Source organism: Gobius niger (assembly GCF_951799975.1).
Source record: "Gobius niger genome assembly, chromosome: 4".
NCBI lineage: Eukaryota > Metazoa > Chordata > Actinopteri > Gobiiformes > Gobiidae > Gobius > Gobius niger.
Window position 1 is genome coordinate 17299531 of NC_136855.1, and position 14004 is coordinate 17313534.

General features: G+C 40.7%; 2 protein-coding genes across 2 annotated transcripts in view; both read left to right on the plus strand.

Annotated features, from left to right (window-relative positions):
* The window catches only part of tpp2 (tripeptidyl peptidase 2), a 161841-nt gene that overhangs the window by 124693 nt on the left and 23144 nt on the right, over positions 1–14004 (plus strand). The gene's annotated exons all lie outside the window — the stretch shown is intronic.
* The window catches only part of gpc5a (glypican 5a), a 165660-nt gene that overhangs the window by 33787 nt on the left and 117869 nt on the right, over positions 1–14004 (plus strand). The window contains exons 3-6 of the mRNA XM_079555329.1: positions 368–828; positions 1502–1735; positions 3186–3319; positions 4469–4594. Coding sequence (XP_079411455.1) covers positions 368–828; positions 1502–1735; positions 3186–3319; positions 4469–4594 — 955 coding nt within the window. The remainder of the gene's footprint in view (positions 1–367; positions 829–1501; positions 1736–3185; positions 3320–4468; positions 4595–14004) is intronic.

Genomic DNA, 14004 nt, shown 5'->3' on the forward strand with positions numbered 1-14004 from the left:
CTTGCAAAGATTATGTTGTGTTTGTAAGATTGCAAAATGAGGAGAGAGAGAGATATTTCAAAAGTAAACCATCAAGCTCCCTCCTCCTTCCGTCTTGATTGCTGAGATCAGCAAATATAATTGATATTGCTTACATTATGTCAAATTGTTGACCCAGGCGGTCAATTATGTGCAATCTACAAAATATGTAAAACTTTTAAAATATCACTCCCAGAATTTGCGATCTTGGAGATTTACTCATGTCAGACATTCAAATCTCAGTGCTCTCTGATTGCCACAATAAGTAAATTCCTGTAGAATGTATATCATTCCTAATAATAATAATAATTGTATTCAGGCATAACTCATTCTTTGTGTCTTTCCACAGAGATCTTTGAGCAGCTGATGAAGCAGGCTGAAAACAACAGCATCTCAGTTCTGCAGGAGTCTTATCGCAACATGGCCGACCACACCATGGAACCGATCCGGGAGCTGTTCACCGACATAGGCCTTTATCTGCTGGGATCTGAACTCAGCGTTGAAGACATGGTGCAGCGCTTCTTTGACTCTCTATTTCCACTGGTTTACGATCGTCTGATCAGCCCCGACCTCGGTGACCTCTCCCCTGCTTATGCCGAGTGTTTGAGGGGAGCGCGGCAGGACATTCGACCTTTTGGACAGGCCCCGAACATCTTGACGGACCAGATCTGGCGCTCGGGGATGTCCGGAAAACTGCTGCTACAGGCTCTCCATCTGGGCATCGAGGTCATCAACACCACAGACCACCTCCAGCTCAGCCGCGAGTGCAGACGGGCACTGCTCAAGATGCACTACTGCCCACACTGTCAGGTCAGGACGGGCTTGCAGCCCTACTTACTCATTTACTGATCAACGGGAAAGTAATGAACTGTGGGTTTATTGGTCATTTGGAGTAAGATCACTGGCTAAACAGATTTAGGACAGAAATTATTGTATTTTTTAATCTGTATGACTCTGAATAAATCAAATGGTAAGAAATAACAATACTATGGCATGAGATAATCCTATTACTGTTTTTTCCAGATTGCATTTAAAGTCATGGTCCTTATGGATTTATTTATTCTCAAGGATAAATAAACGCTCTTAAAACCCACTGATTAATTAGCAACTTAATAGTAATTAGTTTGAAAATGGGGCACATTTTTTTTTATAAAATAAAATAAAATGAGGCAATGCAATATACAAATGTGTGATTACAACATTTTACCTGTTAGGAATAATTTTATTATGTATTTGCAGTATGAGCAACTTTACAGTAGAGGGGGCAATAGGCCACAACATACAACATTCTGCGGTTTTCTCTCTTGTGCTAATGCTTATGAACTTATTCCAAAATGTGTTCTGAATGTCTATTTTTAAACATAAATCACAAACCTTATTTCAGTCTGAGAGTAGCCTACTTGTCAGAAAAATCTCAGGTTATATTCCAAAATCGATTATCCGTCATATAACCTTTCCTGTGAATAATGAGCGCTTCACACAGGGCCTGACGGAGTCCAAGCCGTGCATGGGCTACTGTCTGAACGTGATGCGCGGCTGCCTGGCCAGCCTGGCGGAGATCGACACGCATTGGAGAGAGTTTGTACGGTCGCTGGAGGGACTGTCCACTCGGATGCAGGGGCCACAGGACCTGGAGCAAGTGCTGCTGGGAGTTCACACTCTTCTACACGACGCTGTGGGACACGTGCAGAGGAACGGGCCGCGCATCTCAACTCAGGTCAGGCCACAGTGTGTGACATTACTGTAATGGATGTAGTGAGAAAATGTAACTTCTTGCTACTCAATTTGCTCATACCACAAGACACTGCTTATTTTTTAAATATATCAAATTTAGTTTATTCTTTTCTGGGACCTGATCTTTCAGATGCACAGATGTGTTTCATATTTAATGTACTCGATTATATTTTTTAATAACAGATGAATAGGCACAAAGACTGTACCTAGAATAAAGAAAAATAATCGTGTGTTTTATGATGCAAGAATCAAAAGCATTGCATGAGATTTTTTGTTTTGTGCTTTACAAACCAAACTAGGTTGTTTTTGTTGACAATGAAATTTAAATCTAATGTGGCAGTCTCTACTCCCCAGAGCCAACTCATCCTGTGCAAATCACTCCTTAATCTAATCTAAAAGTACTATCACACAGTCTTCTCTCAGAATACCATCAACAGGCTTCTCATTTCTCAATTTTAACACAGAGCCCACACCCCCATCTAGTGGTTGTTGATCGTCACTGCAGTGCAAATTACAGGTTTTCAACTTCTTACTCTTACATTCAAAGCATACAGTATTTGGCTTTACAAGTACAATAGGATAGAATAGAATAGAATTTTATTGTCTACTGAGGTAGAAATTCATCTTTGGCTCACCGACACACAGAAATACAAGACTGTGGACAATACAAACATGCCTAATAGGAAAAAAAAACAAAACAAAAACACATACCGGTATATAAGAACAGTTCATTTCTGTGGCAATTGTATTCAGGTCGCTGCTTCATTCAAAATTCCCACAGCACAGGGGACGAAAGATTTCTTTAACACAGCCTTTTTAGCCAGTGGGACTCTGTATTGCCTCCTACAGTTCAGAAGCTCAAACTGAGGGTTCAGAGGGTGAGCAGTCAGAGGCAATAGCTCGAGCCTTTGTCTTTGTCCTTGCCTGATTACGGTGTACGCCTAAAACAAAGATTCACAATAGAGTGGACTAAAACTGGAAGAATTCAATTAGATTTGATTTGATTCGATGAAATAAGTCTATAATAATATGTTAAAAGCGTTTCGAAAACATCAATCCACAAAACCATCATCAGAACCACGACTCTTCCATGAGCCACAATCAGTGAAAGGCAGATAGCAAAGAAAAAGCTTTTATATAGAAACCTATAATGGTGGCCGCGACACAACGATCTTTCACCAAAGAAAAAAAAGAGTGGAAAAAGAGTGGTGCGCACTGAATGGGTGCTGCTGCCGGATGCTCTCTCATCGAATGCAATTTCTCCATCTGTGAGATCAATAAAGTATCATCTTATCTTATCTTATCTTATCTTATAAATACTCTCATAAATAGGTTCCTATCAGTGCTCTGTAACAGGATTCTTAAATGTGCATCTCTGTTTCTGAGTTCAGACTGAGCTCAGTGCCTGTCTCCTTGTGTTCCCTGGTTAATAGGTGCACAAACTGTGTGGTTCTCCGAGCAGAAGGCCGTCTCAGTCCGTTAGCATTCAGCGCGGCGCAGCGAAGGACCCACTGCCTCTCAAAGCTGCACTTCGACCGGCGGGTGACTCTCTCGCCCAGAGGAGGAAGTGAGTAATGTAGAGGTGTATTTAACATTGTGTAAGATGAGACGCTAGATATGAATGAGGTGTAAATTTAACAGCCATCTTATTGATAGTTCTCCCGGAGATTTTGGTCTTATTAAAAATACATGCAGGTTTAATAATGCAATTTTGTCTCAATATGCACATTCTTAGCAGTTTTATCAGGTACTAAATTATGTCTTTTCACAAAATAAGTTAGTAAGTGCTTAGCTTGTCATTGCACAAGCATACAACGAAATTGTGTTCAGGTGTTAGTCCTGAGCCGCTGTGACTGAGCCGCGCCGCCACTGTGGGTCAATCAGACCCACGTGTTTTTGGAGTTGGAGGAAATGATAGCACCCGGAGGAAACCCAGCTGGTTGCCTTCAGTCTCCTATGATCCTGTGCAACGCCTCCTAGGTTGTCCCTGTTTCAGAGCGTGGTGGCCTGCACTGGTCAGCTCCTCCTCCTCCTTCCTCTTCCTCCTGCGCAGCTTCCTCTGCTCCCTACGCTCCACAACAGTCTTTCACCATCTTCTGGGAAGAGCTTAGCAATTAATCTGTTTTATTCTCCAGTGAATGTCCATTAGTCATAACAATAGAAGGGACGTGTGGCTTAGCTGTGAGTCTTGCCCGGATATCTCCTTGTTTGTCCCTTGTTTCCTGAAGCTCCTCTTGTGAAGCCTCCATTGTGCTGCAGGTGTGGGGGCTCTTGGTGCCTCTTCAGTGTCTCAGAAGAAGAAATGTGTAGGTCTCAAATGGGTTTTAGCTGATAAGATAGCTGTTTACTTTTAAAAAGCTGCTTTCTTCAGGACCATCATGGACTCTTTGCAGTAAAAAAAATCCACCGATCCCCATAAAAACACGGCAAAGACAAAAGTATCCAGTAAAACAACGCGGAGCACACCAACCACAAATGCAGTTTGCTGAAAAAGGCAAAAAATGCAGCTGTACCGGGAGAGAGGGAGGTTGCTGCTTGCTTACACGTTGCCATGGATAAAGTATTGGACATTGACAATATTTTGCTGAAATAGCTACCTTTAATTGATTTTTTTCAGTAGTTGTACGCAAGGCATGAGCTGAAAAAGTTACATCGTAAAGGCCTACTCTTTGTAACAAAATAACCAAGATACAATTTGTGAACTCTTGTTTTTCAGGGATTTTCTGAGCGGCCTGCGCTTCTACCGGACGTACTACGGTGGCCTGGCGGACCAGCTATGTGTGAATGATCTGTCCCGCAGTGATGGGACGTCCTGCTGGAACGGCACCAGCGTTGTTCAAAGGTTTGTCAACAAGATAAATGGTTCAAAACACTTGGCGTAGATTCAGCTTTTGGCCGTGCTGCATGTTTTAAAACGAGATAAAGCGGCAGTGACAGAGAAGCATTTAACGCAAGTGTCGCATTAATTCTAATCAAAAGTTTGTGAATTTTTTTTTTCCAAGGAAGAATTGCTACCGCTTTATTTCTTCGTAAGTTATTGCCCATCGCCGCACAAATTATTCACGCATTTCTTGAGTCTTTAATTTAGACATTTAAAAACTCCCTCCAGACTTCCTGCCACTAAATCCCATCTAAAGTTAATTAATTTATTTTAATTCTTGATGACTCTTTCTTTTGGCTAAATTAGTGCAGAGTGTGAATGAATATGCAAATACCGTAAATCGAGTGCAAATATAGTTGTATGTCCAGGAGGCTTGACATTTCGAAACAGTCCTGTAGGATAAGGATTAATCCACTGAGATTCAATATGCATATGTAATGAAGAAATAAGGGGAGGACTGGAGTCACGCTTTTGGCATTACCAGTTAGGTGAAAATAAATATTTTTTTTACCCTATGACCTTAAATGTTTTTTTCGGCTCAAGAAGGTTTTCTGGCTTTAATATTAAAGAGGGGGTATTATGCTTTTTTCAATCACATAGCACCAGTCTATATCACACTACAATGATGACGAAACCTTCTGTTGGTCTGTAAATGCAGTTAATTAGAATAACTGCCTTGTTTAAAATTGCTCTCTCAAAATGGCTGTAGTGAATGTCTTGAAATAGGCCTCTGTCTCTTTAAGAACCTCTGACCCTTTCTGACACGCCCCCTCCACACGCTGTCTGTGGCATCAGTGGGGAGGGGGTTCTGCTGAGGAGCAGTGGTTGGTTACTTGGCTGGTGATGAAAGCTCGGAGGCGTCTCCAGGAGGTGGGGGCGTTCCTAGGAGGACTCAGGCAAAGCTATCCCTAAAATGGCTGCCATCAGAGTTTTTACAGATTACTCAAAAATACGTGAATGTGCCAAGGCAACACTTCAGGCATGTTTTTAATGAGGGAATGACATAATAACATGATGTAAAGCTTGAAAAAGTCAATTTTGCATAATACCCCTCTTTAAATGGAATATTTACATTTGGAAAATGGTCAGTGAAGCTCTTTGAATGTGGTGAACTAGAGGCAGATGTGCAGCGTTTTGTTTGTATTTTCAGTTGAACAACACCACATTAGTATTAAAGACACCATTTTGTTGGTGCATATTCCCAATAATTTTGTGTGTTAAACACCAGGACTTTATAATTTTGGGTTATTAAGTATGTAAGATGAATTCTAAAAATGTGTCTCATTTTCTTCAGGGCTAAAAAATACTTTTGCAAAGTTAACTAATGTTTTGGCAGAGGAGTGCCTTAAGCTAGTTTTGTAACTGTTTTTCTACTAATTTCTGCTTCTCTCTAACAAGCCTGGTTTTCATACTTTTCTTTAACTTTTTTTTTTGTCAACTAAGCATACCATATTACATAACACATCCCAGTGTTTCCATTAATGGAGAGGGGACTATTGTGCCCCCTCATAGCCCCCCCATGTTCTCAAAATAAGTGATATTATAAATTGGTTTGATAAATTACACTTTTTGCTTCATCAATTATCAACAGTCTAAAACTTGGGCCATGTCATTAAATGTGCATCTTTGCCGCTCCTTGACCTGACTCATAACTTTGCTTTTTGCTTGAAGCGGGACATCACCTGATGTTGCGGATTTGAATGTGGCCAAAAATCGCTTTAAATCAATCAAGGGCTTCTTCTAAAGGTTTTTATTTTTTATTTTTTATACATATGCCACTCCAAAATTTGAATTGTCACTGTGTAGTTGAGCATCAGGAGCCCATGTGATAAAGCTGCCTTGTTTATGTACCAGCATTTTATGACAGTTTAGTTGCTCTTGTGACGCATCAACCCATACGCTTGAACGTTTCCGCAGTGGGGCATAGTGGTTGCATGGTGTCTACACTAAACTGTCCCTGTTCCGGGTGTCACTTGTCTTGCAGCCTCTTTTGCACCATGAGCACTACAGTATATCACCCCCCCTCCTGTCTCCACTCAAGGCCTTCTTCATATATTCTTGCCCCCTGGTTGTTCCTTTTACCTGTCAGCCGCTGTCAAAGCTGTGAAAATGGCAGGTGGGCCCGTATATCAAACTACAGTGCGGCTGGAGTTGGCACTTCAGGTTAGCAGGTCCATTGTAAAAGATGGCAGCCTTGTTGAGAGCATTTCACGTCCGCTCTGTGAAAGTAAGAAGGATGTTATGGAGGAGTTGTCGCTGTTTCAGGAAATAGATAGATACAATCATTGAGTCTTTAGGGATGGGTCAAAGCCCTGAGTTGCTCATAAAAAGGCCCTACTATAGAAACTACGCGCCAAGGTTAACTTTTCATTTGGTCGCCGACACTCTAGCCCTTCCGTCTTTGTTATTTTCAAACGCAACACACTGCGTTTCTATTACATAGAGCAGCAGGCGTTCCTGTGAACAGAGCCGTCGAGCCAAGGCTTTGGGCTGCGGGCTGTCATCTGTGCTTATGAGCCATGCACTCTCACTGCACTCTGCATCTTTCTCCATCTTTCCATTCTCATCGCTCTGTCAACAGGGACTGAAACAGAAGGGCAGAGTGTAGTCGTCTTAAATTTGGGCTACAGCTTAAGTGATCCTATGTGTTTTTGTTTTGTTTTTGTTTCCCACTTCAGACAGATGAAGAATGGAAAGAGAAATGTTCTTGTATTTACAATATAATATAAAACACAATTGGCATAATTGTGCCCATCTCTTTTGGGCCTGGATAATTGAAGAAGGTTGCATCAGGGGGAAGGTGATAAAAATGGCAAAGAGCCTCTTGTAACATATTGTAATATTTGGCTGAACTAGAGTTCAAAGGATATTTCAGCACAAATAATAATAATGAGTAATAAACTTGAGTTTACTGTGTATTCTGTTTATATGTTATTGTTTGCAATCTTTGTTGAGTATGTTTAGAACAAAAAGAAAACTTATTTAAATGAGACTTTGGCGAGCTACTTCAAGGAAGGCTGGCGAGCTACTGGTAGGAGACCCTTGGTGTTAGATACTGTATGCTACATTGCCTGCCTGATGAAGGCCATGGCGCCCAAACATTGGCTTAGTGTAAAGTTTTGGCAGGATTTTTGTACCATGGGTTACTCCCTCGTCTCCTATACGGACCTGCCCTAAGTATTTGATGTGCCAAAATAAAAACGTTTCTATCTTAATATTGTGTCATCTCGGGTTGCTGCTGCTGGTAAGGTCTATGTTCAGCAACATTACGTGCTCATTGGGCTTTTCCACACTGAGAATCTTGGGATGTGTCACTACTGGATCTTGGTGAAAAATCGATACAGCACTGGACAAAAATAAATCTCGCAACATTGCAGAAGCTGATCGACAAAATGCGTCAGTGAATGACTGTCATAATCAAAGCCAAAAGCGCTCGAGTGAAATATTAGCGTGACCTTTTTTTTGGCCAGGCAGCTGTATTGTTGGTTTGCTTGGTATTCACATCACTGCTATGGTGACCTCAGAAAGAAAAAGCCAAACTAATTTTCAACAATTTCTTCTCACTCTAAATTCAAATGTTTCCGTCCACATCACCGCAGGAAATCTCACTGTCTTTTTATTTTATTTGACAAAAACAGCAGAGAAGAAATTGAAAAACATTTCCAATCTAACTCAGAAGGGCCTTCAAATCGACTATTGAGCTGTGCGCCTGAAGCAGACTTCCCATGGATCTACTGCCCTGTGTGGCTTGCTTTCTATTAGCCTCCAACTATAGATGAGTTTCCCAGAGTCAACGCTGGTCTAGACTAAAGCCATAAATAACCCAGGCCTTCGGGGTCATAACCCAACATCCCCCTCGAGAGAGAGAGAATAAAACGCACAGCCTGATTTACAGAAGCTTAGTGAGTCGAAGAGGCCTTACTGGTGGCTATATTCCCAAGTGTGTGAGTATAAGGCCAGCCTATACGTCTTCATGTGACCTATGTATTGGTTAGTTTTAAGTTAAGTTGAAATTAAATTCTAAGTAATAAAGTTGTCATGTGCATTGCTAAATAAAACTGTATTCAGTCTGGATTTGATTATTGTCAAAATTGATGCCTGTCTCACATCTTCAGGAAGACTGTTCCAGGTTTTCGCAACCTGGAAACCTGGAACAGTCCTGACCTGGAACAGTGTTTAGTTCTGACTCTGGGTTCCAGTAGGAGACCACTGCCTGAGGTCCTCAGAGGCAGAGATGGTTCATATCTGGCTCTAACATGTCAGTGTTGTACTGGCCATGGAGATACTTGTGTGAGCAGTCAAAGAAACTCAACACAGATATGCTATGTTAGTAACAATTACATTTTCATTGCAATAGTACTAGTCTTTTAACCCACCTATGTGATTACTTTTTGGCTTTTCTACCCACTTCCCCCTTTATGTGTGTAAAAGCCCCCAGTAAAGCTTTAGACCAGCCCCTTGTGGTTCGGCCATGATTGTTTTTTATGGCTTTAAGAGTTTAGAGAACGTGAGACCTGCTCTAAAGCTTTGTCTTGTTTTAATGAAAGGGAACGGACACAGCAGCGTGACTCAGGAGCTCAGAGATTTGCTGCAGATTTAAGGCACGTCGTCATCTTCGCCGCCTATAAACAAAAGGATGAAAAATAATCAGATGGAGGTCGCAGAGAGACTTTCATCTCCTGGTTTGATGTAATGTGCTTGTCTACAGGGCGTAAACAATGAATAAGTGCTTCCACAGTCTGAGCTTCTCAAACCGCGGTACCAAGTTTGTCTTTTTTACAGTACAAATATATTTTTATGCCAGTTGTTTTCCCAAATGTACTTGTTTAGGTCTTTGTTCTGATTTAGTGCTGTTTTTTATGCCGGTTACACTCACAACAAGGGATATGCTAATAGTAGCCGGTTTTAGTTTTTGAGGGGAAGTACCCTAATTGTTGTAATTAATTTACTGTAAAACAAAGTATTCTGCCGGTGTTATATTTTCCACATGTGCAGCCTTAGCAGTTCTTTTTTCATCCATTTGAAAGCATGTGCGGGGATGTGCCGCTTTATTCCTTTGATCTGACTGTTATTTGATCTAGCCCTGAATGAAAATTTGGTAATGTTAAAATTTGAATCCTTGTGCTAAAATTATCTTCACTTTCCCACATTTTAATTTGATTTTGTCATGCTCATTTTGCCCAAGCACCAGCCACATTCCCAGTTTGCCACCTCCAACAAAGCTCTCCCAGGGTTTTCAGTTTCGTTTTTTTTTTGGTTTACGTTTGTCCTTGTAAAATACTTTCTCTCGCTCCTCTCTGGCCCGGTCGCTGCGGTGATGTTCCTGTCTGACCCCTCGCTTGTCTCGCTGTGCAGCTCATTAAAAATCCCTCAGTGATTGATGCAGCGAGAGATAAAACATTAGACGGTGCTTCACGGCGCTTTGGCTGCGGCAGACTCCGGACTCATCGGGGCACAAAGGTCCACACCCTCCCCATGTTTGTCCATCCATCACCTGTGCTGGGAACGGCCAAATGCCACGAGCTGGCCTCTACACTGCAGTTATGCTCATGCAAAAATGTCAGACTTTCTCAGACATTTAGGGGAATCGTTTGACAAAATGAGATAACCGAGTGGGCCGATTTGCCAGCGAGTTCTGACTTTTTATTCTTTATTAAATCAACAGTATCTGAAATGCCACCATCTGATTGGCTGCTTCTCCTGCCTCCATTTCAATAACGGGATAATAACTTGGCCAGACATTTTTGTATTTTTGATAACTCTACTGCCTGTTGGGTGGTTTGTTAACAAGACAAGAATACTAATATTATAATTTAGTTTTCAGGGAAGCCAGTGATTATAGGCCAAGCTGAAAATTGTTTGTTTTTGAAGATATTTTTTTTAGTATCAAACAGTGCAAGAAAGCAGCAGTGTAGAAAAATTACTGGCCAAAAGGGATTCACAAAATACCAAATTATTTGTTTTGGTTGGTTTTGTGCTACCATCTGATTTTGCATTACCATGTGTGTCTCAAATGATGCATGAAGAAAATCGATCCCTGAAACTGTGATAGGGATGTTGCATCACCTAATACTGCGTACATGTTAATTTGGTGATACACTGTACAAGTATTACACCAGATACTGTGAAGTAGATAATCTAATGAATTAAAAAATAAAAATGCCATTATTTCTTGCATTCCTTGCCAATGGGAGACAACCATCAGGCGGAGTTATCGCTGCTGTAAAACAGGTCTACAGCCTCCGCAAGTTCTCCTGCTTTGTTTTATTCATGAATACCTCCTTGGGTGCCGAGCGCTTTAATTCATCCCCACCTGCAGTCTGCCAACATGCGCCAGGTGTTTGGCATTGTGCAGGCTTTCCAAAGTGCCTCTTTTTGTTCTAATTGAGTGGGGCTACAACAGTTTATTTCTTACAATAATACCAGGGCTGACCTTGTGCGCTGCCGGCAAATGATCACTGTAGTTGCAAGAACAAAGGGGTGAGAGACGTGAATGTGTGTGTGTGTGTGAGATGGGGAGGAAACGGGCAGATAAGAAGCTGGCCTTTGCTTTAATAGGCCGCCCCCGTCATGCTGCACTGTCTATCCGAGCAGAGACCTTTAACCTTTCCCATGTCTCTGCTGCCCGGATCACGCCGAAGAGGTTAATCACATGGTAATGAGAGATGAGAAGTCCAAGTCCAATAATGACTGATGGAAAATTAGCATTACTGAGGAAAACTTTCATTATAGCGCAGCAAAATGGTCATGAATATGTTTCAAAAAGAACTATGAAATAACTGAGTGAGCCATTTTTGGTTCTGACTGGATGTTTCTTACAAAAACGGTCAATACAGCCTGCGATGAAACAAAAATCATTCACTTTTTGCTACAAGTGCTAAATTTGGTAGAAATGCAGTTAGTTTTCTGTTCGCCTACTGCTCTTAAGGTTAGTGGATCCATTCTGGCTCTCGACAGTGATATTGTGTGCTTGGGCAAGACACTTATCCCACTATACCCCCAGTGTTATTGTACACTGATGCATGAATGAGTGGTTCCTTTATGTGAAATGTGAAGCGGTTAAAGGTCCTATATCATGCAAAACTGTATAAAGGTGTCTAAGTACTATTTCAGAAAAGCACTTGTCCTTCCTTTGCCGCTTACATTTTATGCTGTCTGTTTGAAACAAAAATAATGAAAAGGTCTGCACAGCTTAAAAAGGCTCCCAAACAAATTTTATGTGCTTCAGGCATCATTTCAGCCCTTCATCAGAAAACCACAGACATCAGACCCAATACTGCATTTTAATTATTAATCATCATTGTCTCAGGGTATTTCGTGCAAAATGTCATTATCTGGCCATAAAGTATATGTGTGTATAACTCCATTATCGTCTCATAAAGGTTTTTGGGTCCTGGGAACAGGCAGAGTTAGAACAAAACATAAACTTGAACTTGAAATGGGCTGAGGTCAATTCTAACCAAAAATAATGACTAATAAAAATGGAAACAAAACTATTATCGGGGGCCATACTTTTCCTATTTACAGTGCACTAGGTATCATTGGAAACCCTCTTGGAAAATGGCGCTCGTATTGATTTTTTTTTTTCCGGCAGCTAATGGTCTTTTTCAAAAAGAATGTCCTAGTGCTTGTACCACAAAGTAAACGATTTGGCCCCCAAAAATAGCTGAATCGGCTCCACTACCCTCCATCTGAAATCAAAACATCAAATTTTACAATGTCATGAAAGCAACAAATTGGGTAAAAAAAAGTATAGACCGTTAGATCAATATAAAAAGCGTACAAAGACTTTTGCACATTTCTCTCTTTCTTCATTTTGATATTTTCTTCCATATTTTGCATTTGCCTTTATGTCAGTTTTATGTCTGTTTGATTTCCCTGCGCCCCCAGCCCCCACCTCACTGATGTGGAGCTCAGGTAATTTGCCCAGGCTTAGCTGAAATGACAGCTTTTAAGCTCTGCTAATAGGAATCCACTGAAGAAGCATCAAGAGCTTAGGTAATCCCAGCCTACTCAGGCAGCGCACTGCTTTATTTGAAGGCGTTTTAAACCAGGCCATAAAATCCAGCTACTGCCGACAAAAAGAGCCATTCTCAAACAAAAGAACTGCAGAGAAAACACATAAAAATGAAATTAAATATGAATAATTTAGCAGCAGTGCACACCTTTTTGCTGGTGCTAACCCCAGCAAACACAACATAACACCACAAAGTTTGTATCCACATATACACATACAATATCTGTTCAATGAATTTATGAGAGCTCTATCATTAGTGCATGTGCCAAACCCAATATTGACTTGTATTTTACTTATTTACAAATGAGTAAATAAGTAAAAATTTACAAATTATTGTGCCTTTGTGGGCTTACATCTATAACATTATAGAAATAACTGATTATTACCACTAGCAAATCTTACTCAAATACAATTAAGCGATTATGCAATGTGAACAACAAATTGACAGATCTTGTGTTTGCTTTTACCACAGTTACCCTTTCACATATACTACAATGACTTTTACTGCTACTACTTTTGCTTCTACTTCACTTCTACTTCTGCTGACTACCTCTACTACTGACTACGTTTACTACTAACTATGTTTACTATTAACTACCTGTACTACTGACTACCTCTACTACTGACTACCACTACTACTGACTACCACTACGACTGACTACCTTTACTACTGATGACCTCCAGTACTGACTACCTCTACTGCTGACTACGTCTACTACTGGATACTTTTACTGCTGACTACCTTTACTACTGACTACCTTTACTACTGACTACTTTTACTACTGACTACCTTTATTACTGACTACCTTTACTACTGACTACTTTTACTACTGACTACCTTCACTACTGACTACCTTTACTACTGACTACTTTTACTACTGACTACCTTTATTACTGACTACCTTTACTACTGAGTACTTTTACTGCTGACTACCTGTACTGCTGACTACCTTTACTACTGACTACCTTTACTACTGACTACCTTTACTACTGACTACCTTTACTACTGACTACTTTTACTGCTAACTACCTGTACTACTGACTACCTTTACCACTGACTTCTTTAACTACTGAATACCTTTACTTCTAACTACCTCTACTACTGACTACCTTTACTACTGACTACCTTTACTACTGACTACTTTTACTACTGACTACCCCAACTACTGACTACCACTACGACTGACTACCTTTAGTTCTGAGTACCTTTACTACTGACTACCTTTACTAGTGACTACCTGTACTACTGACTACCTATACTACTGACTACCTTTACTACTGACTACTGCTAATACTGACTACCTTTACTACTTACTACCTATGCTACTGACTACCTTTACTACTAGCTACCACT